Consider the following 27,820-nt stretch of genomic DNA (forward strand, 5'->3'; position numbering starts at 1 on the left):
TTGTTACGTTTGCAATATGTGTGTCTGCTTGGTAACAAAAAAGCGTGTAACCTCAGTCCTACGGCATATTATATAAACTAAACCAAAAGTCTTCTCTGGGATGAAGATACATCATTTATAAAATTTATAATCTTTAGGCCCAGACTAGTATATTTTAAACTGAAAAATGTGGTTTGATTTTAATGTTTGCACTGGTTCTGGCAATTCAGTTATTAAAAAGTGGGCTAGAAAATTCTAGATGTCAGGGTACATTTGTTTTTCTTCCCATCCTGACTTTTCAAAAAAAAAAAAAAAGGCTACTATACGTATTACATATGTTAGATGAGCTCAGGCTTTCAAAAATGCATTATCATTTTCACAGTCATCTAATTTAGAGACAGTGGAACAAATCCAAGTAACAATTTTATTTTAGTCTACAGCACAATTTTTTAACATACATTTCAGTGGTTTTGACAGTGGTACTTTTGAGCAGACTTTAAATGGATCCACAAAAGTTAATACATTTAAAATAAAATATACACAATAAAACGAGAGGCATCCAGATGTTCAGAATCATGCAGAAGGGGTGGTCTGGTCAGTGTTATCACTGGATACCTTGCCTATTTAAGAATTCACCAGCAAGAGGCCATTCTTCTGTTCTTCATTCCCACACAATTTAACAAAGTCAAAGAGTTCTAAACATACACACACAATATACACCCTCATTTAAAAGCTACATCAGTACAAAATTTCAATGAATTGAATTCAATGTATTGTCAAACCAACAATTCAATGATCAAACCCATCACTAGAAAACCGGCAATAACAGCACCTGATCTAAAGGCAAGGTTATCTCATTTATTAAAACACCAACAGGAGATTAACCAACAAAGCAACTAATATGTTAATATAAGACACTGAAGGAAAACCAAAAACAATATATTAAATACCACTCCACTGAGCCAGGATATAACCCATGGACGACAGACACATGAGTTTATCTGTCAGTCAGTGCTTTAAATACTTTTCCATGAAAAAGAGGAAAGTGTATCAGAAGATGCAACGGAAAGGTAGAAGTGTGAATTTATGCATCTAGTTCCATAATTTAAAATGACTATCAAACTGATAATATAAAGCTAAGTGACAATGACTTAACCATTGGGCACCAAACAGGCATGACCACTATTCGCTGTAATCCATAACACTCTTCAGGAGTTTTCAGTGGATGGCCAACCCAACAACACTCCCTTAGTACAGACTAGATACTCATCCGCTGTTGAAAAAGACCCTGAAGAAGACATGGCAAAGGCATAGAGAAAAAGTTGAACCTTTTGAAAAAGTTAATGATATCAAAATACTTTTCCATTGCTGGGAAACCAAACTAGGTCAAGTATACAGCCCAAAGCAACATGGAATTCAGAGTCAGAGGCTGGCAGAAGAGTTTTGGAAAACTTGTAGTTTTTAAAAATTGGCAATTTCTCCATGCTTAGTAAAACTATCAGAAGAGGTATAATGTTTGTTCATTTGTGGAATGTTGACAGCTTGCTGCAAAAATTCACATGAATGAGGAACTGCAGAAATGCGCTTCAATGAAGTATTTTTTAAAAATTTACAAAAAACTGAAGTTTCTATTTAAAAAAGAACCATGTTATGCCAAGATGAAACATGGTAAAAAGTAGTGTAAATTCTGTCCACGATTCTTCACACAGCTAATGGGAAAGTGATAGAAACCATTTTCTCTTAAAAAGGAAGTTTTGCTATTGCACTGACTTTTACAGCCTGACCTAGTAATTTAGAAAAATTATGTAGTAAAATCTGTAAAATTAAAATACAAAATTCTGGTTTGTAAACATCAGTTGGCCAAGTCTATCCAGAGTACTTCGTGATAGCGGAATGGAATGAATAATTAATTCACTACCTTATTTATCTGCTGTGAGGGGGAAAATTCCAGAACACAGCTTTTATACTTTCACAGTAATTATATTCAAAAGTTATAAAGTCAGTACAGCTGTCTTCTTCTTTTTTTTTTTTTTTTTCCCTCTGTGCAGTTTTCAGCTCTTACCCCGCTCCTAAGTGCCATAATTGAAATAATACTGGTTTGGAGACCTAGTAAAGATTGGTCATAAATGTCGCATAAAGTCTGTAGGACTTCGGTAAAGATATTTCCAAATGGCATAGTAATGCACTGCAGCTGCCGTGGCCACGAACAGGTGCCAGATGGCATGGGCAAATGGAATGATGCCATCGCTCTTGAAGAACACAACGCCCAGGCAATAAAGTAAGCCCCCACAGGCAAGTTCCTGAAGTCCATCGGTGTTACTCTGTCAACAGAGGAAAAAAATTAAAAGGTGTTGATGTTATTCTGATATGACAAGCTGAAGAGATCACTGCAATTTCCCCTAAGTCTCCTGATTTTCTAGACAATGAAGTAGCTCTGAACAGATAGAATCCTCATCTGTAAACACGAATTACACTTAAATTGACCTGGGTTACCCTCTGAATCGGCCGTCTTGATTTGACCAAGCAGTCAGGTTACAGGTCCCATGGGAAAAAGAAGCACCTTCTGCTCGTTTATACTATGTTTAAGCAGACTGCAATCGCATCTAAAATGAACAACAGCTCATTTTAATAAAGTACAATCCTTGGCTTTCATCTTCCTCTTTAGGAGCTTTCTTCCCTACACCCATGCCACTCCATTTATAATCCACATCTCAGCCTGGTTTTCACTCCCTTTGTCCTCCTCAAACACTGTTCTACACTAACCGCTTTTCCCAGGCTCTTCACCTGCTTCTGTGAGCTTATGGCTTCCTTATGGCTGACACGAGAAAATCATAGCTAGGAGTGACCTCTGAGATCTGAGACCATGTAGCACAATATATTTCCTAACCTTCTAGATGTTGCCAGGCCTTTTTGTCTTTGTGCCTGGGAGTTTCTTAGCTTAGGAGGAAATTAACAGTCAGGTGTGCTTTAGCACTAAAAGGAATATTTATAGGCTACTCTTGGTTTTCAAAGACCTCGACCCATCTACAAGATTAGACTGGGCTGTATGAATGAGAGGGGAAGAGAACAGAGGCAGGGCTTAAGAAGCTGACAGAGAAACAAGTCAGGATTTCTGGGGACCAGGAATAGAAAGGCCTCAGGTTCTGCAAGGTGAGTGGAAGCCTAAGCCAAATCGTGGCAAGGCCTTGGAAGGGGACAGGTGTGTGGGTGTCCCAGAGGCCTGGGCACTGATGGCTGTAACCCTGTTAGCCTTGGAGCAGGTCCTGGTGGCCAAGTCCAACAAGGAACATGGGGAAGCTCCAGTGGAGCCACCTACTTGAATGGCCCCATTGGCCTCGGCCAGAGCAGTGGCAGCAACAGACACGAGCTAAAAACCAAGCGTGAGGATCCAGGGCCAGGGGTGAGGATTAGCCCTATTTTCAAAGTTCACATAAGCACCATGGTTTTCGAAAGATCAAAAGATGAGGAAGGAGCCGATCCAGACTGACTGATACTGGACTTCTCCTTAACCTTGGTAAGATGGCACATCAGTCAGATTTAGTTTTATTTAAAAAGTAAAACATAGCAAAACAAAACACCAGCTACATTTATTAGTTCCTAGAGGTTATAAAGCAATTAGTATCCATTAATTATACAAAATTCTCTGTGTATGTGTTATTAGAGGCATTTTCCTAGAGAGGATTGAGGTTTTCATGGGATTCTCACAGGGGCATCTGACTCCCCAGTGGAGACTCATTCATCCAACACAACCTCCTTAATTTAGAGATGAAGAGGCTAAGGCCAGAGAAATAAGTAGCCTGAACAAAGTCACACAGCTGGTTGCTGCCCCGAAAGACACCACTCCTGCTTCTTCCACTAAAACAATAAACAAGAGACCAAACCAAGCACACAGGTTGGTTTTGACATACATTCTGTTAATAGGTAGTTCCTCAAGATACCACATCTGCTTATCAACTTTCAAAGAACCAGAACATAGTTAATCCTAAAACAAACAAAACCAGGTATGTTTTCTTCATTGTCAATGTCATTACTATGTTTCTACGTACCAGGACTTGTTTGAAGCACTCATTTAATCTTCACAGCCCTAACTTAGGTACTATTTTTACCCAAACTTTACAGACGAGAAAACTAGAATACATAGAGGTTAAATAATCTACCAAGGTCACGTAACTTTTAAGTGTCAGAATCAGGATTTGCACCAAGAACTAAAGTGTTTTATTTCCTGAACTTATATTCCTTTTTTGGGGGTAGGGGGTGTTTTAAAAATTGATGATTAATTTACATAGTGTAATGCATAGATATTAAGTGAACAATAAGGTTTGCCCTTCCACTAAGGCAACCACTGTTCTTATTGCTATTACCACAGACTAAGCCTCTCTGTTCTAGAACCTCACATAAATGGAATTAAACTGTATGTACATTTTTGTGTCTGGCTTCCTTTTTGCTCAATATAATGTTTCTGAGATTCATGCATGTGCTACTGTATATCAGTTATTCATTCCTTTCTATTACTTAGCATTCCATTGAATTATTTAACATAATTTGTTTGTCCTTTCCATTTTGGGGCTATCATGAATAAAATTAACATTTTATTGTTTTACAAGTCCTTTTGTAGATACATGTTTTCACTTTTGTTGTCATAAATTTATGCTTAATTTTATAATAAACTGCTAAACAAATTTCCAAAGTGGTTATACCATGTTACACTCTCCCCAACAATGAATTAGGGTTCTAGTTATTTCACATCCTTGCTGGGTTTTGGTGGCATCAGTCTTTTTAATTTAACTTTAACTTTTCTATAGGGTGTGTAGTGGTGGCATGTTGAGGTTTTAATTTTCATTTGCCTGATTTCTCTGATGACTAGTTACATTGAGCAGTTTTTCAAGGGCTTACTGGACACTTGTATCTCTTTCTCTTTGTAAAGTGTCTGTTCAAGTGTTTTACCCATTTTTATAGGATTGGCTTTTTATTATTGACTTAGAGTGCTACAATATTTGATACACATCCTTTGTCAGATACTTACAGAGAAAGCAAATATTTTCTCCCAGTCTGAGGCCTGACTATTCATTTTCAAGTTCATTGATCTTTTCTTCTGCAGTATCCCATCTGTTGTTAAACCCCTCCAAGTAAATTTTTTTCTTAACATATAGTTTTCAGATGTAGAATTTCCATTTGGCCCTTCTTGCTTGTCTAGTAGTATTTGTTTGGATAATGGATGTCGAGTCGTTAAAGAGTATAGATTTTGTTGTCTTCCTTGAAGGAATGTTGAGTTTGTTCCAGTAGGCAGTTTATTTACCAAAGGATCAATTTTATCCTTTCGAGGTTTCTGGGCTTTGTTATGGCAGTGCCAGAGCTGCCCTCACTCTAGGGCCAGAGTAGCTCTTATCCTGAGGTGTGGTCTTGCTAGGGTCAATGGAATACCTAAGTTGTTCAGCATGGTCTCCCTGCTCTGGCTGGCTGGAACTCTGGTATCTCCCAGTACTAGGCTCCTTCTGGAATCTCCATTGATCTCACAGCCTTCCAACAGCTATCCTCAGCCAGGGCACGCAGAGTGTTGCTCTGCACAAATGCAGCTTAGTATTCAGGCAAGGACTCAAGGAAACCCCTTGTAGATTTCTGGAGACTCTTCTCTGTGAAGTTCCCTCCTCTCCAGTACCCTGCCCCAAAACTGCAGCTGGCTCGGGAGGTGAAATGCTGATTTGTTTCCTCCACCCAGACTGCTGCTCTTGGACTCCATTTTCTTTCGCAGTTTGGAAAGCATTCCAGGGAGAAAACTGCAGTGCGTGTGAAGTTCATCTTTTGGTTTCTCTCCCCGCAAGGATCATAGTCCTATATGTCTGTGTCCAACGCCAAAAAATAGTTGTTTCACATACTTTTCCCACTTTTATAAGTTCTTTATGGTAGAAGGGTAATTCCGATACCCATTATTCTGACCGGAGCACCAAAGGTTTGAGTCTTCATCACTTGTACCGTTCCTTTGTTCCTTCAGATGGCCTGTGTGGTTCTTTATGATCTGGTCTCTGTCTAGCTCACCAGTTTTATCACGAGACTTGTGCTACCTGCATAATTACACCCCCTCATGCATATTCAGATGCTCGTGCTCTCCGCATCTCTGGGGCTTCCTTCATGCTGTATCCTTTTTCTGTACCACCTGCATCATTCCTTCCATCTCTTGGCTCCTATTTGTCTTTCTGAATCAGCTTAAATAGCATTTCCTCTGGTAAATCTATCATGTGCTCCCATAGCAGGCTGTACTTTCCCCAAAGACATTGTAAAACTTTACGGTAATTTCTTATTTTATACGAATTGTATTTTTCTGCTTGATTCTAAGTTCTATCTGGGCAAGTGTGGGGATTTTCCTGTTTGATTAACATAAACATTAGTCACTTGCTATTGTATTTGAAAATGTCAGTGAAAGATTTAGGGTAGTAAAAATACTGGATAAACTTGCTCTTATGATACCCAGAGGGAATTTACTTGAAGTTACACTCTAATGATTAGTGACCCATCAACACAGACCTTGCTCTGGGTGTCTTCAATCGCCCTCTACCTATATGGCCTTCAAGGAAGATCTTCTCATTTCTGACTTTCACCTCCCTCCCCTCACTATTCCCTGTTGCCTTTACCAGCTAAAGTGTATGTATTTTTGCTACGACGTAATTATTAAAGCCATTATGAATCTCATATCTCAAAGAACATATCGTGATACATTGTCATAAGACATACCCTCTAAAAAAACATAAGCAAACCTATAAATCCTAAACCTTTTACAGGTGTTTTTGTGACCAGGGCAAGAACTATACACGGCAAAATTACATTCTTATAACTTGCCTATGAGCCCAGGAGGAAATTATAGGTACAATTCTGACCCTTGTAGCCTGAGAAGAGAGTTCAAACTAAACACACAGTGGCTGGTGCCCCAAAATGCAGAGTGTAGGATTGGGAAAACATAAGCTAAAGGCACAAGTGACCAGTAGATGGGATCGTGAGGTTGTTATGTTATTGTTTTAAATTGACAGATAAACTGATGTCTCAACAGTAATCAGTCTGAATGGGAGTACAAAACACATAAGTGCAAATGCCTACTACAGGTAATGAATGCCACACTTTCACCCATCAAAGTCCCCAAAAGAAAATTTCAAGCAAAGTTAAAAAAAAAAGCACTTTCCTGAGAAAGAGAAATAATATGACTTAAAAGCAAGTGAAAGGAAAAGTAAGAGTGAAGGAATTTGAGAAATATCCAATAAAATGTTGAGCCAAATGACCTTTTGAGGTCCTTCCAATTCTTAAGTTTTAAGAAGTCATGGGAGTTCCCTGATGGCACAGTGGTTAAGAATACGCCTGCCAATGCAGGGGACATGGGTTCGAGCCCTGGTCTGGGAAGATCCCACATGCTGTGGAGCAACTAAGCCCGTGCGCCACAACTACTGAGCCTGCGTGCCACAACTACTGAAGCCCGCACGCCTAGAGCCAGTGCTCTGCAACAAGAAGCCGCCACAATGAGGAGCCCGCACACTGCAATGAAGAGTAGCCCCCACTCGCCGCAACTAGAGAAAGCCTGCTTGCAGCAACGAAGACCAACATAGCCAGAAATAAATTAATTAATTAAGAAAAAAAATTTCTGCTCTAAAAAAAGAGAAGTCACTAATTTATATTTTCTTCATTGTAAGAAACCTCAAAATTTACCCTCACCATGGATTTAGGGTTAAGACACTAAGTAATCCAAGTAGAAATTTCCACCTTCAAATAATCTCACAATTCTTTGGGAAAAGGGTGGGAGTGGAGGTGGGGTGAACAGAAGGGTTATCCCAAAGAACAAATGCAGCAGATTATCATATGGAAGGAGTCACACTTAGATGTATAGCTTTTCCAAACTACAGACAGTAGGTAGTACAAGTTGTGGCACTTTGTAATTTACATATTTTTTCTTTTGAATCTCTAGTTATTGGACATGTCATAACTTCAGAAAGAAAAGCTTCAGATCGTATCTATAGACATATTAAGAGTCACAGTGATTTATAAGAAAATAAGGTGAAATAACTTAAATTATGAAGTAACTTCTTACCATTGATGTCACCACCAAGGCTGGAGAAAACCCCATTGTGAGATAGAAAAAGAGCTCAACCACCTTATACCTGCAGAATAGAAATGTGTTAATTTAATTTAATATATCTATTCCTACAACACTCAGACTATTTCCTTACCAGTTTTTCCCTTTTTCTTTTGAAAAACAAATGTAAACTCTTGACTATTCAAATGAAATGTATTTTCCCTGTAGGAGACCATTAGGGCTCTAACTGAAATACTGTAGTTGAGTAACAATGAAATAGCATTTCTTTCAGTATTGATAAGGCATCAAATTCCACATACTACATGCAAAACGTTCTCTGCCAAAAGCTATCATTGAATCCAATTCACATGCATTTTCCGTTTCTAATCCCAGAGTGTTTGCCTTCATCACCATTCCAATCCATCGTTATAAGACACTGAAATTATGAAGCTGCACAGGGAATAGCTTGGAGCAGTTTATCAGTGGCAAAGAGATGGGAGCCCTAAGGAACTAAGGGCATGTGTTTTTTGTTGTTATTGTTTTTTGTTTTTTTTTTTACTTTTTTTTTGGTATTTTTTTATTTTTTGAGGGCATGTGTTTTTGATTGTCTCTTAATTTTGTATCTGTACAAACTCCAGTTTGTAAGGCTCATCACCTTAGGTGCAGAAGTCTGAAAATGCTAAAAAACACACTGTACTGAAATTCAACTTATATTTATGCCTAATCAAACTAGACTCTAAGTTCCTCGAAGGCAGGGACCAAGTTCTGTTTATGTTTGGGTCTGCAGGGCCTAGAACAGTATGTGGCACCATTTAGGTTCTCTGTAATACCTGCCAAACCAAATGGCCAAGGGTGACTCGCATCTCATTCTTAGTGTTTTATACTCAAAGTCCACCATGAAGTAATCATATCAGGGAACTGGGGATGAATGTGGGTTTGGTTTATATTAGAAAGCCTTGAATAGGAGAAAAGATAGTTGTCTTACTTTACTTCCTAATTTATCCAAGGATATAAATTAGGGGTTTGAGCCTGAGAAGCAAACTGTTCCCTTGGATATATATATAACGCATAATACCACTCAGAATTGCTAATTATGGTCAAAAATGCATTTAAGTGAATTTCAAAGTCAGAGAGAAGTTAGCTAAAACTACCACTTTCTTCTGAAAAGAGAAAACAATTTATTACTTTGTGACAAACACAAGTTATGTTTAATTCTGAGGGCCATTCTGCCAAAAACAATAGATAAATAATTTAATAAACTGTATCCAATGACAATTATTTCATGGTTGTGAGTTTCTCAAGTTCAGGCATGTGAAATAATGAAAAGAGCCATGGAACAGGAACTAGGACACACGGGTCCTAATTCCAGATGAGTCACTAATTTGATGCATGTACTAAACATTCTCATTTTTTTTTTTTTTTTTTTTTTGCGGTACGTGGGCCTCTCACTATTGTGGCCTCTCCTGTTGCGTAGTGCAAGCTCAGCGGCCATGGCTCACGGGTCCAACCGCTCCGCGGCGTATGGGATCTTCCCGGACCAGGGCACGAACCCGTGTCCCCTGCATCGGCAGGTGGACTCTCAACCACTGCGCCACCAGGGAAGCCCAACATTATCATTTTTTAAACATGAAGCACAAATAGGTGACCTTGAAGGTCTCCTCTAGAACTAAGCTGCTAAATTTCAATACGTTTTCTTTTTATATTGCTTCACACTTAAGACTAGGAAATATGAATAACGGGTTAAAAAAGGTGTGTCCCATGGTGAGGATACTAAGCGTTTAGATGCCCTTCCAAATGTCCCCTTTCTCAGGGAGTCCTAGGTTGGAACATCCTCTGGGTTTCTAACTAGGTGCTCTGTGGGAGCTTAATAGCTATTATCTTCAACCTTCAAAGAAACTTAGAAAAGCAGTTATTTTTCTCATGTGGTAACTGTAAGTCATAGAGGATAAGGCTAGTTTGCTAAGACTAGCCTGCCTGAGGATGTGAAATGAGGTCTGACTGACTCCAAAACTGTCATTTTAGATGAGGGACAAGTGCACCTTGTCCTTCAACTATGTCATATATCACACAGGCACCATTCATTTCTGTCTGCAGCAATCTGTAGACCAATGATGAATATCAAATGGTTCTAAAGATTTGTTAAAACAATATATATTCTATTTATGTATTTCTACTATTTTGAACTGCAAATATAAAGTAAATTATACTGTAATGTAGATAAAATTTAGGAAGTTAATTTTAAAGCTATCAAATGTAAATTATTTTCTCTTACTTTTCATGGTAGAGAAATACATAAATGGTTCCTCCAGCTGCCATGAGCCAGATAAACCAACGCATATGAGATGCCAGGGGTCCAAGTTCGCGGAGATTTAACCTAAAAATGTAAACAAGATAACAAAGAACAGAAGTGAAAAATGAAGGGAATTCATACAACCTGTGTTTTCCTCTGCTCTTGAAAACTGGGAGAGAAGGTACCAGGACAAGACCAGAAAGAAAAAGCAGTCAACATGCGGTTGGAAGTATTTGGGCAACTGGGATAAAATTAATAACTCAAGGATAAAATTGTCATTCAAGCTTTAAGACTAAGAATTAGTTCCAATGTGGTTTAAAAATAGAACCAGCTAAAAGGAGACATGTAGAAATAAGTCCCAGCACATCTGTGATGCCCGACTTTCCTTATTAGGCAGACTGCTATAAAGGCTACTTGCCTTATTGTTCCTGACTACGTATTTGGGAGCAGATTGTTTACAAAGCTGAGAACGCAACAAAACCCTGAACCAGGTCACATACACACAGTGGATACCTAATACACAGACCAAGTGTCTCCATTATCAATTTCTCCACCAAGAGAGAACATGAGAAGGTCTAGCCTAATACATGTTATGGAAGATACTCTGTAGGTTAGAATTTAACCATGGACTCTTGTGAGGCCTGAATTTAAAATGCTGCAAATTCATCTGTACTAAATTCAGATTAAGAATAGACATGAAAATAAAATGTTCTGAATGGCTATTACTACAAAATTAATATTTCCAAATGGAAAAGGTTCCACCTGCATATCAATGACTACATGCGAACAAACTGCCTACTGTAATATTTGATTCCTCAGTCTACATCTAAAATTTTTATTTACTTATTTTAAATTGAGGTATACTTCACAAAAGCCTTTAAGTATTCTCGTTCCAGTATGATTCAGACCTATAATTTAGTAACAGTTACTGGGGAGAGACAGCACTTGCTTTTTACTCCAACAGCACTTACTTTTTACTCCAACAGATAATTAGGAATGATGGATGCTGCATTAGTCAGAATCTAGAGGCCTGCTGTTTCTAATGATATATAGTTGATGGCATAATATGAATTTCTGAGTGGTTAAAACTGGACCATATCTTGATAGAGGAAAATCAATGTTTCTTTAATTATGGGTTACAGAGCAGCAAAAGACTCTATCTGATCTATATCAAAAAGGTAGGAAGAACAAGGACACTGAACTGAATACTAGGTATTTTAAATAGCTAACTAATTAGGCTAGTTCTCTTATTCATATAGCTAAAGAAATGAGAAATGCACTCCATACATAGTAGCTACTGTGCTGTGAAGACCAACAGTATAAATTTCAAAAGTGACCTTGTTTTCTTTGTACGTATTTACAGTATTTCTACTTAAACAATTAGGTGTCCAGGTATTCCGAGCAGCAGCAGAAGCATATAGAAAGCAAATGGAAGGCAAAGGTAACATATTTCAAAGGTGAGCGTGCTGCCTACACACAACTTAGTAGCACTTCTCTCAAACAATCCAGTGCCAGATATGTATTCTGAATGGCAGTAACACTCTCCCCTTAAAATCTGCAATCTGACCCAAGTAAATCAAAATGGGAAAGAAAAAAAAGCATGTATGTGTGTTGGGATGGGGGAACCGGGAAGCAGGGATAGGAAGAAGGGAGGGAAGGAGGACCGAGAATTCTCTCATAAAAACACTATCTTCAAAAATATAAAGACTGTATCTTACCATGGGGCGTAAGATGCAGCAATGAAGAAATAGATAACCATTCTATCACACATGTGAAAGCAATGCTCCACTGTCCTGTGGGGGGGGAACAAGTTAGAGTTTTCAGAAAATTTTACAACTGAAAGTAGGGGTTATCACTCCACTATGCCACAACTGCCACTCTTGTTCTTGGTTCTCACGGCATTTATAACTTGGCCTTCAAAGTTGTACAGCTATTTTTAATAATATGGGGCCACAAGTAAAAGCTCTATATTATTTTTAAGATTGCATATACCATAGATCCTCTCCATGTAAGAACCCCACAATAATCAGGAACTCAAAATCTGTCTTTTCTGATATTTTCTATTTTTTTTAGATCCTATGTAATAGGAAAATGAAATTTCTTGAGGGCAGACCACCTCTCAACCCCTATCATAGTGCAGGGCACAAAATCATGAAGGCTCAGTAAATACTCCCCAAAGCCACATTCTTTTTAGAATGTCTTAGAAGCAGCTTTTACTCCAAATCTTAGTGTAGACAGTAAGCTTCAATAAAGCAAATTTAGAAACTAATTTAGGAACAGCAATAACACAAACCAGAAAAAAAACAAACCCTCATTTGCTGTCAAGAGGGTAGCCACCTGGGCTGTTTCTTCTTTTTTTGTTTTAACAAACTTATTTATTTTTGGCTGCATTGGGCTTTTGTTGCTGCACGCAAACTTTCTCTAGTTGTAGTGAGCGGGGGCTACTCTTCGTTGCGGTGCACAGGTTTCTCACTGCAGTGGCTTTTCGTTGTGGAGCACGGGCTCTAGGTGCACAAGCCTTAGTAGTTGTGGCTCACGGGCTCTAGAGCCCAGGCTCAGTAGTTGTGGCACATGGGCTTAGTTGCTCCGTGGCATGTGGGATCTTCCCGGACCAGGGATCGAACCCATGTCCCCTGCATTGGCAGGTGGATTCTTATCCACTGTGCCAACGGGGAAGCCCCGCGACCTGGGCTTCTAACCAAGTTTTTCCTTCTAAAACTGAAGAGTCAGGAAATGTACAAAGATTTGGCTCATTGAGGTCTATTCACAAAACAGATTAGACAGAATCCGCCCTTTACTGAGGTTATTTATTTATTTATAAATTTTTGGCCACACCGTACAGCGTGCGGGATCTTAGCTCCCCGACCAGGGATCAAACCTGCGCCCCCTGCAGTGGAAGCACAGAGTGTTAACCACTGGACTGCTAGGGAAGTTCCTGAGGTAATTTAAAAGTACAAATGCATTGCATTGTCTTGAATCCATTTTCAGTCCAAGGGGTAGTAGCTGTGGTTTGGTGGCGCACAAGTATTAGATTTTGCCTCATCACACACTCTGTGTCGACCAAAGCAGGCTGAGGATGTTTCAGTCACTGTTAGTGCTAGTCACATGTTAGTGAAGAAGTGAAAATAATTTAGGTGTAAAAAAGCAAACACTAGATTAATGTTTCTCAAACTTGACTGCCTTGCAGAATCGCCTGGGGAGCTTATAAAATACAGTCGCAAACTCGGGTCCAGAAGATCCCGATTTAAAAGGGCTAGAAGATGTGGTAGAAGATGCAGGGAAGAGAAGAATAACTCCTTGGATGACTGATTCCATGCCAGGTCTGGGGTCTTTCTAATTCTGCTTTCTAGACTGTTATGCACTGTTGCAGCAGGTAAAGTCAAGCGTGCAGTTTTATTCAAGACCCACCACCCATCTCTGACCCTCACTCTCCTCAAGGGTGAAGCAGAAGTAATATCATCTCTATCACAGAGTGCGTGTGAACATTAAATGAGACGATGTAGCCATGCATTTAGCACAGCACCTAGTAGGTACTCAATAAATGCTTGTTCCCTTCCCTCTTTTACTTAAATTAAGGCTATACTTGGGATATTTTAACGAATTAATGCAGAGCAAAAATCCACATGTGGCTTATGATTCTAGGAGTGCTATTTCAAGGTTCAAGAGAGACTGATTTCAATTACACCTTCTCAGGCCCCGGCAGGGGGGCCCTGAATAACGAAGCAGGCACCTACAACTCTGATTCAGATATCTAGACAGCAAAGCCAAGTCAGCCAAGGGAACCACAAGCACTGGATCGTGCCAAGAAGATAATGAAGTGCTCCTGCCTCTGGGCTCTGCAACAGTGCACCCTGAAGAGCCAGGACAAGTACTTCTGAGGCTTGCTTTTGAGTGTACCAGAGCTCCCTTGTGATTCAATGCTGTGGTTTTATGTTAAGCCCTGGGAACTGTCAGCTTATAGGCAAAGGTAGCAGACTGCCAACTAGAAGCAATATTGTAAAGGGTGCAGTGGAAATAAACCTCAGGACTGGGAGTCAGAGATCCTGGGATGATGATCAGATTCTGCTGGAATCACTGAGTCTCAGTTTCCCCAGGAGAAAATTATGGGGTTTGGATCAGATGTTCCCTAAGGATCCTTCCAGCTCTAAAAGTCTGATTTTACATATGAGGAAACTAGTAATCATATGAATCCCAAATCCTGCTCTTAAATAAAGCATATCTTTTTAATATTAGATTGTTTGAATAACGAGATTTTTTTGAACATTCTATCTATAAAACCAAAAGTTACCTTGTTTTTTAATTTTATTTATTTATTTATTGTCTGTGTTGGGTCTTCGTTGCTGTGCACAGGCTTTTCTCTAGTTGCGGCGAGTGGGGGCTACTCTTCGTTGTGGTGCGTGGGCTTCTCAGCGCGGTGGCTTCTTTTGTTGCGCAGCACGGGCTCTAGGCGCGTGGGCTTCAGTAGTTGTGACTCATGGGCTCTAGAGCACAGGCTCAGTAGTTGTGTGCACGGGCTTAGTTGCTCTGCGGCATGTGGGATCTTCCTGGACCAGGGCTCGAACCTGTATCCCCTGCATTGGCAGGCAGGATTCTTAACCACTGCGCCACCAGGGAAGCCCCCAAAAGTTATCTTCTAATATTACATTAAATCACTCTAAGTCTGTTCTGAGTCCTCCTTTTTGAGAAGAAACTTTGTCCTTTTGGGTTGTGCAGAATCCATTTCATAAGCAACTAGATGGTGTGCTGCTACCTTTGTATCACCCAAATTAACCCTTCACTCAAAGGATGAATGCTCTTATGTCCTCATTGGGAGGCTAGGGATCACAATATCGTTTGGAAAGTGCTTGACAGCTAACTGTAGCAACATATGTGAATTTCGTTTGAGTAGATGCACGGGACCTAATTCTGAAAGCTGAACTTTGCAAAACAGTAAACCCGAGCTGTAATATACCTGTAGTACAGCTGTAGTGATTTATAATTTTCAAATCACTCTCACAGGCATCATCTCATTCACCTATCACAACAGCCCGCCAGTCGGGCATTACCATTCTCATTTTAGTGATGAAGAAGCTGAGGCTACACGAGACTAAGTGGCAGGGCTTGGACTCAAAGCCCAACTGGTGACTGCATGTCCAGAGTACTGGTCATCACCCTGCAGCTGCCATGCTCATCCTTAGTGTGCTGACACACTGGAAAACAGGTGTCAGGACTGTACATTGTAAGTCCTGGGGAAGCAATGTGGTTTTGTTCGGTTTCCGAGCAAAGACCTGCTTTCTTAAGACACAGATAGGGGTGCTCAAATTCTGTCCAATCCATAGGAAATTTCCTGAGTGTTGGGACAGCATTAGACTCTACCAGGCAGGAAAATGTCCACTCTTTGCCTCACCTGACCAAAGCATGCCAGCGTGAGAGGCTAACCCGAGCCAACCATTGTGAGTGACCTGTTGAAACAGCGTACCATCCACTGTACCTTAAGTGGCTCTTTTTCCATGATACGATGTGAAATACTGTGGAAACAATGAAGAGGGCACAGAGGCCCATTCCATAAATCCATGCTGTTATCTTTTCCCAGCAGTCATCAGACAGCCGGTGGAGGAGGGCACTGCCCACAATGGCTGGAACAATGAGGAACTGAGAGAAAGGGAAAGAAAAGTAAATATTCAGCAAAACACTGAATTGAGAACTTTATTAAACATACATAGGTTTACCAGGGGCAATTTTAGGAAGATCATTTTAAAACAAACATTTGCCTTTCCTGGATAATCATAACGAGAGCCAGATGAAGTTGTCCGTTTACGGCACTGAAAACAAGTACTGCTGTTTAGGGCCCAGGACCTGTGTCCACCAATGGGTACACAGTCAAGCAGTAAGAATGAAACATTACTCAATTGTTGCAAAAGAAATGTCCTCTATCCTAATTTCGTTAGTTAAGAACATGTTTCATCCTATTCTCTAATGTGATTTAGGGTAGGCACTTAAAATATTCAAATGGCAAGCATGCACCCAGATTTCCCAGGGAGGTCTTGATCTTTAAATATTCTTTCCTGTTTCCCCCATGTGCTACTGAAATCCCAGTATTTCAGCAAAGGGTATCTAAATGAATCAAGTCAGTAACTATTATGTACATACCACACTCAAATAAATCATTTGTTCAAATCATATGTCCTGATTTCTAGTTTGGATGTCTACATTCCACCAATTTCCGAGCTACCGCAGAGTGAAAGGGTTATTTCATTTTTAATAGCACCTTTCATGTAGGCAAGAGTAATACACTCCTACTTATTCAAATAATTTTAAGAGACTAGAATCTTAGAGAGAACTTTGCTTTCCGCACCACATTTTACACTACATATTGACACAAATTTCAATGTCTAGACATATCACTGTGACTAGTAAACATTCAATAATAACAGAAATCATCAGAAGAAATAAACTACTTTATTAGATAGCGGAATAAACATACCTGGCAAAGAACGCAAACTTTAGCAATCTTATGTTTTTTATCTCCAACACCTTCTATTTCCCTCTTGAAACAGAATATTAAATCTCCCAGATGAGATCAGCACTGAATTTCAAATGCTGAAGTATTCAATGGCCCAGAACAGAAAGAAAATTAAGGACAACAAAGTTCTTCATAAAACAATTTAATTTTGAGATTTTGTCCTTTCTACTTTTTTCATGTTAAAGTATCTTCTCTTTAATGAAATGATGACATTAGATGGAAGTTTCTTGTTTTGTCAGTTTTAGAAATTTTACTGCTTTCTGAAATCCAAAAATCAGGGATACAGTTTAGTAAGTTTAATAAGATGACATTTTCTGTTCTAAAAAATTAATGTGGATGTTTTGTCAGTTTTCCCTTAACTTTGGTTTCTACAAGTGTTCCTTGTGACAATCCAGAAGAGATAAACTAAGGGATTATTCAGGTCTATCTCAAGCAAATATTCTTCTTAAAGGTGAGCTGTGCATCTCAACAGCCAAACCATTATATTTAAATGCTCAACATTATGCTAAGTAATAAGCATTTCATTGGTTGCTTTATTTATTTATTTTTATTTTAAATTTATTATTTATTTATTTATTTTGGCTGCGCTGGGTCTTCACTGCAGCGCGAAGACTTTAGTTGTGGTATATGGGATCTTAGTTCTCCGACCAGGGATTGAGCCTGCGCCCCCTGCATTGGGAGTGTGGAGTCTTAACCAATGGACCACCAGGGAAGTCCCTCATTGGTTGCTTTTATTGGTCAGTATTATAAAAACTATCAGAGCACTATTTTCATAACTTTTATCAGTGTTTTGCAGTTGGTAAAGGCATATCCATAAAATGGTGGATGTACATTGGAACAATAAGTGAAGGAACAGGACATATAAACTATTATTCAAACTTTTATATTCTTTATATCCTAATGCTGACCTAGATTTAAATACACACACCCTTACATTTTCTTAGGGGCCTGTGGACAATTAACTTCAAAGTAACTTTAATCTCTGTTAAATTCATCAGACATTTAGTTAAGAATAAAAGATGGAAACAAACCAAACGCCCATCAACAGATGAATGGATATATATATTATACACACACACACACACACACACACACACACACACAATGGACTATTACTCAGCCTAAAAAAGCATGAAATATTGACAATTTGCAGCAACATGGATAGACCTAGAGATTATCATACTAAGTGAAGTAAGTCAGAGAAAGACAAATACATGATATCACTTCTACGTGAAATCTAAAAAATAATATAAATGACTCTATATACAAAACAGAAACAGACACAGATATAGAAACTTATGGTTCCCAAAGGGGAAAGGGAGTGGGGGATAAATTAGCAGTATGGGATTAACAAACACACACTACTATATATAAAATAGATAAGCAGCAAGGACTCACTGTATAGCACAGGGAACTATACTCAATATTTTGTAATAACCTATAATGGAAAACAACCTGAAAAATATGTGTGTGTGTGTGTGTGTATATATATATATATAAAACTGAATCACTCTGCTGTACACCTAAAACTGACGTAATATTGTAAATATTATATTTATACTTCAATTAAAAAAAAAAGAATAAAAGATGGATATCCGGGCAAGTATAGCTGACAATCAAATTAGGCTGTGCATTCTTTAAAACCAAGTTTGGACTCTAAACATTTTGACCCCCTGGTGTTGTGAAGCTCACTTCACAAAGCGTTCACTAATGCAAAGATAGGGGTCAGCTCAAGGCTCGAGAATTTCACTAAATCCTTCCTGCCCTGAGAATCCAAACCATGGGTCCAGGGAGACTGTCCACTAGTGAGGTTACTCCAAATTTCATTTTTGAAGCCCTTTTATGGAATCCAGGGCAGGCATGTCAGGTACAAACTTTCTTCTAAAGAAAAAACATTTAGTAAGATTTCAGCATATTAATTATTTAAATAAAAATCTTTTGAGCACCTAAAGAAAAAGGACAGTGATGAGAATAACGTTTCAGTATTACCAAGTAGTATTTGAATTCCACTATTACAATACATAAAACTGATACTTTACAAAGTTTGATTTCTGCTAAGTAATGACTAAACAGCATTGTTCTATTAGATTACAAAGAAATCCACCAAAAACTAGCTTATTTCAGGTTTATTTGGTATCATGACCTCTTTATAGAAATACTGACTATTCTTTGAAGAAGGGTTCAAGAAATGAAAAGGCACAACTTGAATTCAAGCAAGTTTTATTCTAATAACATATGTATATAACCTACACATTGTACTAACACTGTCTAAAATAATTAAATTAGCCTGTTCTAACACTTCACTAAAGGAATAAATTGGTCTCCTTCTCTATTTCTTGTCTTTAGACTATATACCAGCCACCACTTTCCCGTCAAAAGTCTCACTAAATACAACTTTCAAAGGGAATAATGAAATCATAGATAAAAGGAAATTTATATGACACAAGAAAATGCCAATAAAATGAAATTAATAGGAAAACTATGAAAATACACACATATTTACAAACACCACAGACAAAAAGAAGTGCATCCAAGTGTTAGCAATTTATTTCTAGGTAGTTCTGTTTTTCTCATATATTCTTCAGTATTTCCTATGTTTCTTATAATGAATATGTTTTGTTTTTATAAGGAAGAAAAAAATTAGGAATTTAGGGATTAAATCAGCTTTTTCTTCTACTATCAAAAAAATTAAGAATTTAGGGATTAAATCGAACTTTTCTTCTACAATATGGACTAACATCTGAGAAGCAATGACCACAGTGGAGATGGAGAGGATGTGGCTACCTGTTTTAGGGGATCACTCAGGGAAAAAAACCACCTTTTGCAACAAATGGTGAATTCTTCTTGCCAATAAACACAGCTGACTGTCTTGAAAAGGTGATTCATTTCATTCCAGGGGCGACAGTCTTCATAGTTTTCTTTGTCTTTTTTTTTATAACTAAGGTACTTACTATTATTATTCTTTCAAAGACGATCTTGTCTGAGAAAGCAAGTCCAGGATAGACAGAGCTGACTGTAGTCAGAGCACTCAAGGTGTCTGACATGCTCACAGTTTCTGGTGACATGACCTAGCACTGACACTTTGGCAGGTAAGGTCACAGAGATGGGTACACCTGACTAACGGGGCTGAGGTTAACAGAGATGATTGCCCCTTCCTCCCACCAAAGCCCTTTGGGAAGGATGGAAAAGGCAGAAAACTCATACTCACTGCATGTGTGTAACAGTTAGCAGCATGTTCATAACAAGTTGGTTTGTAGCGGCCATTGGCTGGGGCCCGGTGGTTCATGAACCTGTAGAGACAAAGACATCACATGAGAAAAGCTCAGAGCGTGTAAAGAACAATGGTGAAGCTTGTCAGTGGTTGTTTGGTCTGTTCTAACTGAAGAGGTGACTGCTGGAAATACCTAGTTACGGGATCAAAACCAAAGCCACTAAACAGGTGTAAACTGAGCCAACAGCCATAATCCTAAAGCGAATGCCCTAGTTTACTGGATTAAGTATTCTTTCAGTTCATTTAGAAGAAAATTTTTCTACCTACCAAAAACAAACAAAAACCATATCCACAACTGGTACCCCCACAGTAAAAAAAATTAAAAATAAAAAAAATGGTACAACCAAATCTTAAATCTTAACAGAAAAAAAAAAAACCAAGGTCATTTTTCTAAAGTTAACAAATACCAGAAACCACCATTTAATGCAAATTCAGTGTATTTGAAAGGTTTCTATTTCTTCTCTCAAAATGTATAAAGCTTATACATGTAGATCTTTAAAGCCTCCATCCCATGATTGGCAGGCCTGTTGAACTAGTTTCCGTCTATTGCATTACTTGTTCTGGCACCAGACAGCTTAAATAAATGACACCTGGCTGCCTCCTGGCACCTGAAACAAGAGGTACGTTTTCACCTGCATTCTTCCTGAATTAAAAGTTTCCTTCAAAATCTAAATATGTGACTAGCACCAGATACACTGGCTATAAAATTCATAAACACATGTGTATGTATCTAAATATCAAAATCTGTTACACATATAGACACACACCCATATTCCATATCCCCTTTGGGCTAATTTTGTGGCAACCAGCAAAGCAGTGAAAAGCACAAACACCATCGGACATGAAGAGATAAACAGCCTTCTTCTATTTCAGTGTGTGGGTGAGGATCCCCCCGGCCCCAGTTCATACCCGTGCCATGTTTCATGAGGGATTCTGGTTTAGTCTGTGTGTTCTTTAGAAGGAGGGAGATGTAAACTCAGGAAGATAAAAAGGCAGCTGCCTGAAAGAAGCAGATGCAGAGAAATAATGCAGGTAAGACAGCCATGATGGCATTCAGGTCTCAGCATTCAAGCAGCATTCCTGCGCTTGGGGCATGCAAGATGTCAACAGGCTTTGCACAATAAAGTAGCTTTTTGCTTGAGCTAGGTTAAGGGGGTAGGGGGAGGAGATTCCGTCACTAGTCACTAGTCACTAGTCACACCTTATTAATTAACATGATGAAAAAATGGTACCAGGCTAAACCAAATGGCACAGCCAGGTTGCCAAAAACTGACTAAAACACATGGTCAAGCGATTCCAAACAGTGCTCACTTTAAGAAAAGACTAGCCAATACTTTCTCCCTGAATTAAGAAGGGCCTGTTATCCCTAGAGCAAATAAATAAAGTGGCAGTCCCTGCTAACCCAACATAGAGAGTTCAAGTGGCAGATCCACTAGGAAATGGATTTGGGACCTTGAAGATACCTTACTTGGATCACCAATGGGTAGCTATCTAACTAGCGTGCAAAATATACACATATGGAATGGAATTCACCAGATGGCTTGGAAACTGTTTAAGAGAAATGTGCAGTTAACAGCTTCAGAATTATTCCAAGCTATTCTCACACATAGATAAATAAATCTTTTCTCCCCTGACAATCCTTTAAATAATTTTACTAAATTTCCTAAGGAACGAGAGTGTTGTTATACGGCAGTTATTAGTAAAAAGGAAAATAATTACACTCTTGGGAAGGATGCTTTAAAAGTTTCCCTAGCATTCAAGGATCTACCAAATCATTAGCCTGAGACATAACGACAGGGCTATAAGTAGCATGTCCTATTAGGAATTGTAAAGAGTAAAGAGCAAGGCTCCGGGATGGTTGAAGGTAGATTAAACTGTGAGCACTCTGTGCAGGGTACAGTAGGTAGGGTTTGACTACCCACCACCAGGCTGCAAACTAAAATAGCAATTTATATCTCTGGCAGCCCAATCTAAACATAGTCAGGCTATTACACAGTGACAGGGATAGACTTTCAAATTTTCTCCTAAAAGCAGAGAAACTCGGTGGCCATGTTTGTGACAGCTTAGTTCCTGCCCACCTGGAATCACTCAGGTTAAAAATAAACTCAGAAGTTGCAGAGAAAAATATTCCACCCATGTGACTTAAGGTAGTTTCTCCTTAAGGGCAGGGCCAAGATTCCTGCAATACAGAAAGGGAAGAGCAAGTATTCCAGGCACAGATCACTGCCTGGGGCCCCATGGGACAGCACATGGTTCTGCCGGGAAATTTACAATGCATTTTTCCATTTCTCTCTGATCTGCCAGGGTACAATCAAGCCTCCAACAAGGCCTCCTGCAGAAATCACTATGAAGAAATTAGTCGCCCAAGACCTAAATGGAAAAGCAGATGTAAAATGCAAATAAACTCCCACACACTGAGCCTATTCTCTTCCCCCCAAAAAGAATGAGGAAGGTTATCAAGAGTTATGGGAAATAGCACCCACTTATGGAAGACACCTCTACTTAAAGCAAAGCCACCCTAGTGGTTATCCAGTGCTAGAAGACAGCATCCAGCCAGCTTCAGAGGGTTTGAGGGAAGGTGATTCAAGTTTTTAGTTGACAAGGGTTTGTTCATTCATCCCCTCACTTTCTCTTTCAACACTCTCTCCACTTCCCCTGGCCCAGTGTCCTCATGCTCTCCCGGTGATAGAATTTCAAAACTATGGAGAGAGGGACCTGGGGACACTCCTTAGCACACTTTAAATTTAGCCCAAAGCAGTGGCCTTCCGAAGGTAAATCTGCAACCTACCAGCAGATCTCAGAGGCCTAAGATCAAATCTCAGAAGTTGTCCTTGATTCCTCTGTGTTCCCCATACTCCACATGCAAGCACCATCAATGTTACCTTCAAAATATATTCCGAATCAGTTCCGCTCTCTACAGTTCCAAAGACCCTACCTTAAATCAAGACATTGACACCTCTGGTCTGTAAACATACAAAGTCTCTGGTCTCCCTGCCTGCCCACACATGGACTCTCTTCTTTACTCAGCAGCCACAAGTCTATCAGCACCAGATCACATCAAACACTAACCAGAGCTTAAAATCCGTCTGGCTTCCCAAAGTGCTTGGGATAACACTGCATCCTCGGCAGGCCACAAGCCCTCACCCACTTCTCCAGCCTGGTGCTACCTTCCTCTCACTCTCTGCCTCCAACCAACCGCATCCTTTCTGCTCCTCAAACCACCCAGGTCTTATCTGCCTCAGGGTGTCTGTGTTTGCTGTTTACTTCTAACTAGAACATTCTTCTCCAGAATGCCCAGCTCTCCTCTCACCGGTCAAACTCATCTCAAATGTAACCTCCTTAGAGAGGTTTCCCTGACCATCCTACCTGAAGTATCACTTCAGCCCTCCTCACTCCACCAGAGCCCTTATCACAATTAGTAAGAATTGGACTTTTTGAACTTGTTTATTTTTTATTTCATTTTCTCCCACTGTAATGTGAATTCCATGAAGGCCATCTTGTCCACCATTTCATTTCCAGTTCCAAACACAAGGCCCAGCTTATTGCTGGAGCTTAATAAATAAGTGCTGAATGAATGAATAGAAAGACAGACATTCTGCCTGCTGCTGAAGTATTTTATCCTACCCGAGAAAGATCCACTCGTCAATTAGTTTCACTGGGGATTCTGTATGCAACAAAGAAAAACAGGCAGTCTTAGGGCAAAGAGAATCCTCAATCTCATGAAAATAAAATTCTCAAAGGCCAATACCATGGACATTCCAAGGGCTCCTTCAACATCACTTGATGGGGCAACATAAGCTGACCCCTGTGCACAACCTTACTAATTAGCTTCCCTATATGAATAAGCATGATGTTTAGGAAAAGTTCTGCTGCCCGAGGTAGTGATAGTGGTGGGATACATTTAACTTAAATAAGGGAAATGGCACATATAAGGAGACTACCCCATGCCTATGATTCAATGCTCTGAGAACACGCCAAAAAACAAACAAACAAAAAAAGGCAATAGGCAGTCCTGGAAGACTTCTAATGCTTTAGAATTATATGGTTTGCCACATATTCAATTTGAAGCTAACCAGTGGTCATGAGGCTGGGGTTAAGGAAAGGAGCATCCTTTTCCTTGGATTTTTGGTTGCCAGGCTGGAGAAACGAGCATGCACCAGTAAGATACCAATAAGATACATTAGAAGCTCTGGGTCCTAGGCCTCTGTGCTGTCATACAGATGTTGTGATGTGGGCGGGGAGACAGAGGTGAATGGCTGCATGGGTGGTGGAGAGGGACATGATATTGAACCCTTCAGTGTGCCCCTTCCTTGCTGTGTGATGATGGCAAGCTCTCTTTTATTCTCTAACCCTATTTGTTCTTCTATTAAATGAGTATAAAACTTGCCTCCTAGGGTTACAGTTGAGGATGAGATGAGTAATCTACAAATACCCAGCTACTGCCTGGCACCAGGAGGTACTTAATAAATGTTAGCAGGTATTCTAATCAGTCAGAGATGCTGTGAAAGAGAGAGAATGACTCTGTGTGGAGGGGTGGTGGAATCAAGTGTGGAAGGGTTAAAGCACAAAAGATAAAAGGTGTCCCACTGGCGTTTTTCACATCCTAAGCTTTTTGAGAAGCCATGCCTGCATAAAGCCCTCCACTTATTACACTGGGCTAGGCATCCCTACAGCCCTCCTCCACAGATATGTCAGAACTCTGGAAGTTGATCCAAAGCCACAGTGACCGCCAAGTTTCCATTATGAACAAACCAGCAAGGTGTTCAGGTTTTCTTATAATTTAGACATAGCCACAAACTATGGCCTAATAAAATGTTTTTACTGCAGTCAAATGCTCGTCAATGGAGTCCTGGTAAATCTACCAGAAGGAACACATGGGTTCAAAGATAGTGTATTCCTCTTTCTAGTTCCTCTGTCATTTACCTACTTGTATCTCTCCTGAATGCTCAAAAGATGTATAATAAGCACAGTTTTTAAGAGATGCAGAACAGTACTCTCAACATGTCAATGTATGGACCACAAAAACCATGATTTTTTTTGTTATATTACTTTTTATTTGCAGGCTTTATTTCTAAGTTCAAATGGACTCTTAGAAATATCTTTCCATTTTAGCCTATAATACACAAAAACAAGAAATTATGGGATCATTCATTGTTCAAAGAAAATCGGGGTAGTTCTAGATGTCATCAAGAAAATAACTGTTAAATATCCATTGATATTGTGCAGCCGCTGAGAAAATTACAATGTCTATGTTGCACTAAAAGAAAACACCTGTAGTTTTTCATTTTTAAATGAAGTAGAGCGTAAAATCACCTTACAACTGTGATAATAAGGACTGGATAGATTAGCGTCCAGCAAAAAGAAAAGTTCAGGGCTTCCCTGGTGGCACAGTGGTTAAGAATCCACTTGCCAATGCAGGGGACACGGGTTCTAGCCCTGGTCCAGGAAGATCCCACATGCCACAGAGCAACAAAGCCCATGTGCCACAACTACTGAGCCTGTGCTCTAGAGCCCGTGAGCCACAACTACTGAGCTCACGTGCCACAACTACTGAAGCCCGCATGCCTAGAGCCCATGCTCTCCAACAAAAGAAGCCACCACAACGAGAAGCCCGTGCACCACAATGAAGAGTAGCCCCCGCTCGCTGCAACTAGAGAAAGCCCACGCGCATCAACGAAGACCCTATGCAGCCAAAAATAAATAAATAAATAAATTTATTTTAAAAAAAAAGTTCCATCAGCTGAAATGGTAGTGTCCTAAATAAGGTTTGTTTGTTTTTCATTTCTCTTAACACTTTTAATGTTTGTGCGACAAACAATAAAACAGGTTCCTTTTCTTTTTCTTCTTTCTAGAGAAGAATTGAAAGGATAGAAAAGAAATACAACACTTAATCTAACAAAAACCAGTAATTTCACAGAATATTGCCACTGTCTCTGAAAACAGGAAGAGCAGAGATGTGCAGAGAAGTAAGACCAAATCAAACAAACCACATGCACAGAGCTTTGCCAACCATTACCGAACCTGTGTTACATCCTCCCTTAAAGCCCCTCCAGTCCTCATGGCTGACTTCATGTTCTCAAGCCAGAACACCATGGTTTCGTTTTGCCTTTAGAAGTACTGATATGATATCCCACTAGGGGAATACTGCCAGGCATTCAACACCCTGAGCAATATTCAGAAGTTAATCCAAGTCTTCAAACTGATCACCCTTCTGATGGCACAATCCACCACAACAATCCCTGTGCATATTTCACTCCTTACCCTGTGGGACTGGAGGAGGAATAAGATCAGAATGGGAGAGGGGGCGTCAAGGGGTTAGGAAGTTGGAAAGAAAAAAAAAGTGCACTTTAAAATCTTGAAATAAAAAGCAGTGCCTAAAAACTCAACAATAACCTCCTTGGAAGACTTCATGCATTCTTTGTCTTTTTTCAAATTCCCCCTGTCACTGCACACTAAGCTAGCCTGCTCAGGGTGAAGGTCTGGGAATGGGGACGGCTGCCTGATTCAGACAAAGGGATGGAGAGTTACCACAGCACAGGAGAGGTGAACTTTCACCCACTTAAACGAAGGCGATTAGAAAAAAAAGCCCAGAGCTTCCTCTCGGAACTATGGCCAGCCTCCATCCATTGCTAGATGGCAGACACCCGGGGTCGGGATTAAGGCCACGGTACCTCCCCAGGCCGGCGTTACCATCGGCTCTCCAGCGAAAGGGCAGCCGGCCAGCCTTCCGGTGGTGCCTCCTCGGTTCCTCCTCCTCGTTTCCTAACACCGGCGTCTCAACAGCAGGTCTCACCACCCGGACGCTAACTTGCCCCTTCGCGGCGCCCCCAAATAGCACGCCCAGGGACTCTAAGCCTGGGTACCCTCAGGGCCCGGACTTGGCCAGGCAAGACTAAACCAGCAGAGCCTGCCTCAGTTTCCCCGTTGCTACGGCCGTTCAAAGACAAAGCACCTAAAACGGCCAGCACCCCCGCTTTACCACAACTCTCGCTGCAGGGCGCAGCAACGAATGGGCCCCGGTTCCGCCCGCACCGGGAGCCCTCCAAGCTCCCCGTAAGGGATGGAGGGCAAAGCTGGGGTCGGAAGACTCGGGGGCAGCGCCTGCGGCTGGGGTTCGGGTCCTCAGATCAAGCAAGAGCCCCGCCTGGATGGGGTGAAGCCGGGTGAGCAATGGGATACCGCGGGAGAAGGGCAGGCTCGTGGTCCGAGGTCTGGGAATCCGAGGTCCGCAGATCGCGAGGGGGACCCGGGACAGGCACGAGATCCTGGTCTTTGGAGGAAGGGGATCACCCAGGGACAGCAGGGAGGGGAATCCCCCGGGAGCCGGTCCCCGGCCGAGGCGCGGGATCCACAGGGGATGGACCCAAGTGAGGAGCCGGGACCCACGCGGGAGGAGGCGGGATCCGGGACCCGGTCCCGGCACGGGCGGCGGGGCGGGGGCGCCATCCCTCTCACCGCTGGAATCGATTCTGGAACCGCATTGATCCTCTGCTCCTCCTCGTGGGCCAGGAGCTCGGTATCGTCAGCGCCGGCGGCCGGGCGCGCGGCCCTCATGGGCTTGGGCTGCTCCGGAGGCCGCCGCGTGCCCGGCGGACCACTCGGCCAGGCAGGGTCGGAGTGGGCCAGGCCGGGGGTCGGGACAGGGCCGGAGCCAGACCAGGCGGCTGGGGGCGGGAGGGAAGCCGCTTAAACGGCCCCGGCGCCTCCCGCCTCCAGCCTCCCGGCTCC

The 27,820-nt window shown here is 40.8% G+C and overlaps 1 protein-coding gene across 3 annotated transcripts; it reads right to left on the reverse strand.

Annotated features, from left to right (window-relative positions):
- Positions 1–380: 380 nt before the first annotated feature.
- On the reverse strand, positions 381–27,820 carry MMD (monocyte to macrophage differentiation associated). Of its 3 annotated transcripts, none has more exons than XM_029212424.1 (7): positions 27,548–27,820; positions 20,030–20,111; positions 15,790–15,950; positions 12,038–12,112; positions 10,302–10,403; positions 8,045–8,114; positions 381–2,300 (listed from the first exon to the last, which is right to left on the reverse strand). In XM_029212424.1, the coding sequence occupies exons 1-7, from the start codon at positions 27,571–27,573 to the stop codon at positions 2,100–2,102; spliced, it is 717 nt and encodes a 238-aa protein (XP_029068257.1). In that variant the 5' UTR covers positions 27,574–27,820; the 3' UTR covers positions 381–2,099. The 3 variants fall into 3 exon arrangements, with proteins under 3 accessions (XP_029068257.1, XP_029068259.1, XP_029068258.1); XM_029212425.1 differs by lacking the exon at positions 27,548–27,820 and adding an exon at positions 27,272–27,369 and having other exon boundaries at positions 2,100–2,300; XM_029212426.1 differs by lacking the exon at positions 12,038–12,112 and having other exon boundaries at positions 1,986–2,300; positions 27,548–27,808.

This window comes from Monodon monoceros, unplaced genomic scaffold (genome assembly GCF_005190385.1).
Source record: "Monodon monoceros isolate NGI ecotype Baffin Bay Population unplaced genomic scaffold, NGI_Narwhal_1 Super_Scaffold_9, whole genome shotgun sequence".
NCBI classification, from domain to species: domain Eukaryota; kingdom Metazoa; phylum Chordata; class Mammalia; order Artiodactyla; family Monodontidae; genus Monodon; species Monodon monoceros.

Excerpts from the sequence above, each read along its gene's own strand:
- MMD (XM_029212424.1), bottom strand. The coding sequence starts at position 27,573 with ATGCGGTTCCAGAATCGATTCCAGCG. Across the intron at positions 15,951-20,029 it reads CTAACTGTTACACACATGCA|TTCCTCATTGTTCCAGCCAT; the intron begins GTGAGTATGAGT and ends CCTTTCTCTCAG. Across the intron at positions 2,301-8,044 it reads CCTTGGTGGTGACATCAATG|AGTAACACCGATGGACTTCA; the intron begins GTAAGAAGTTAC and ends CTCTGTTGACAG.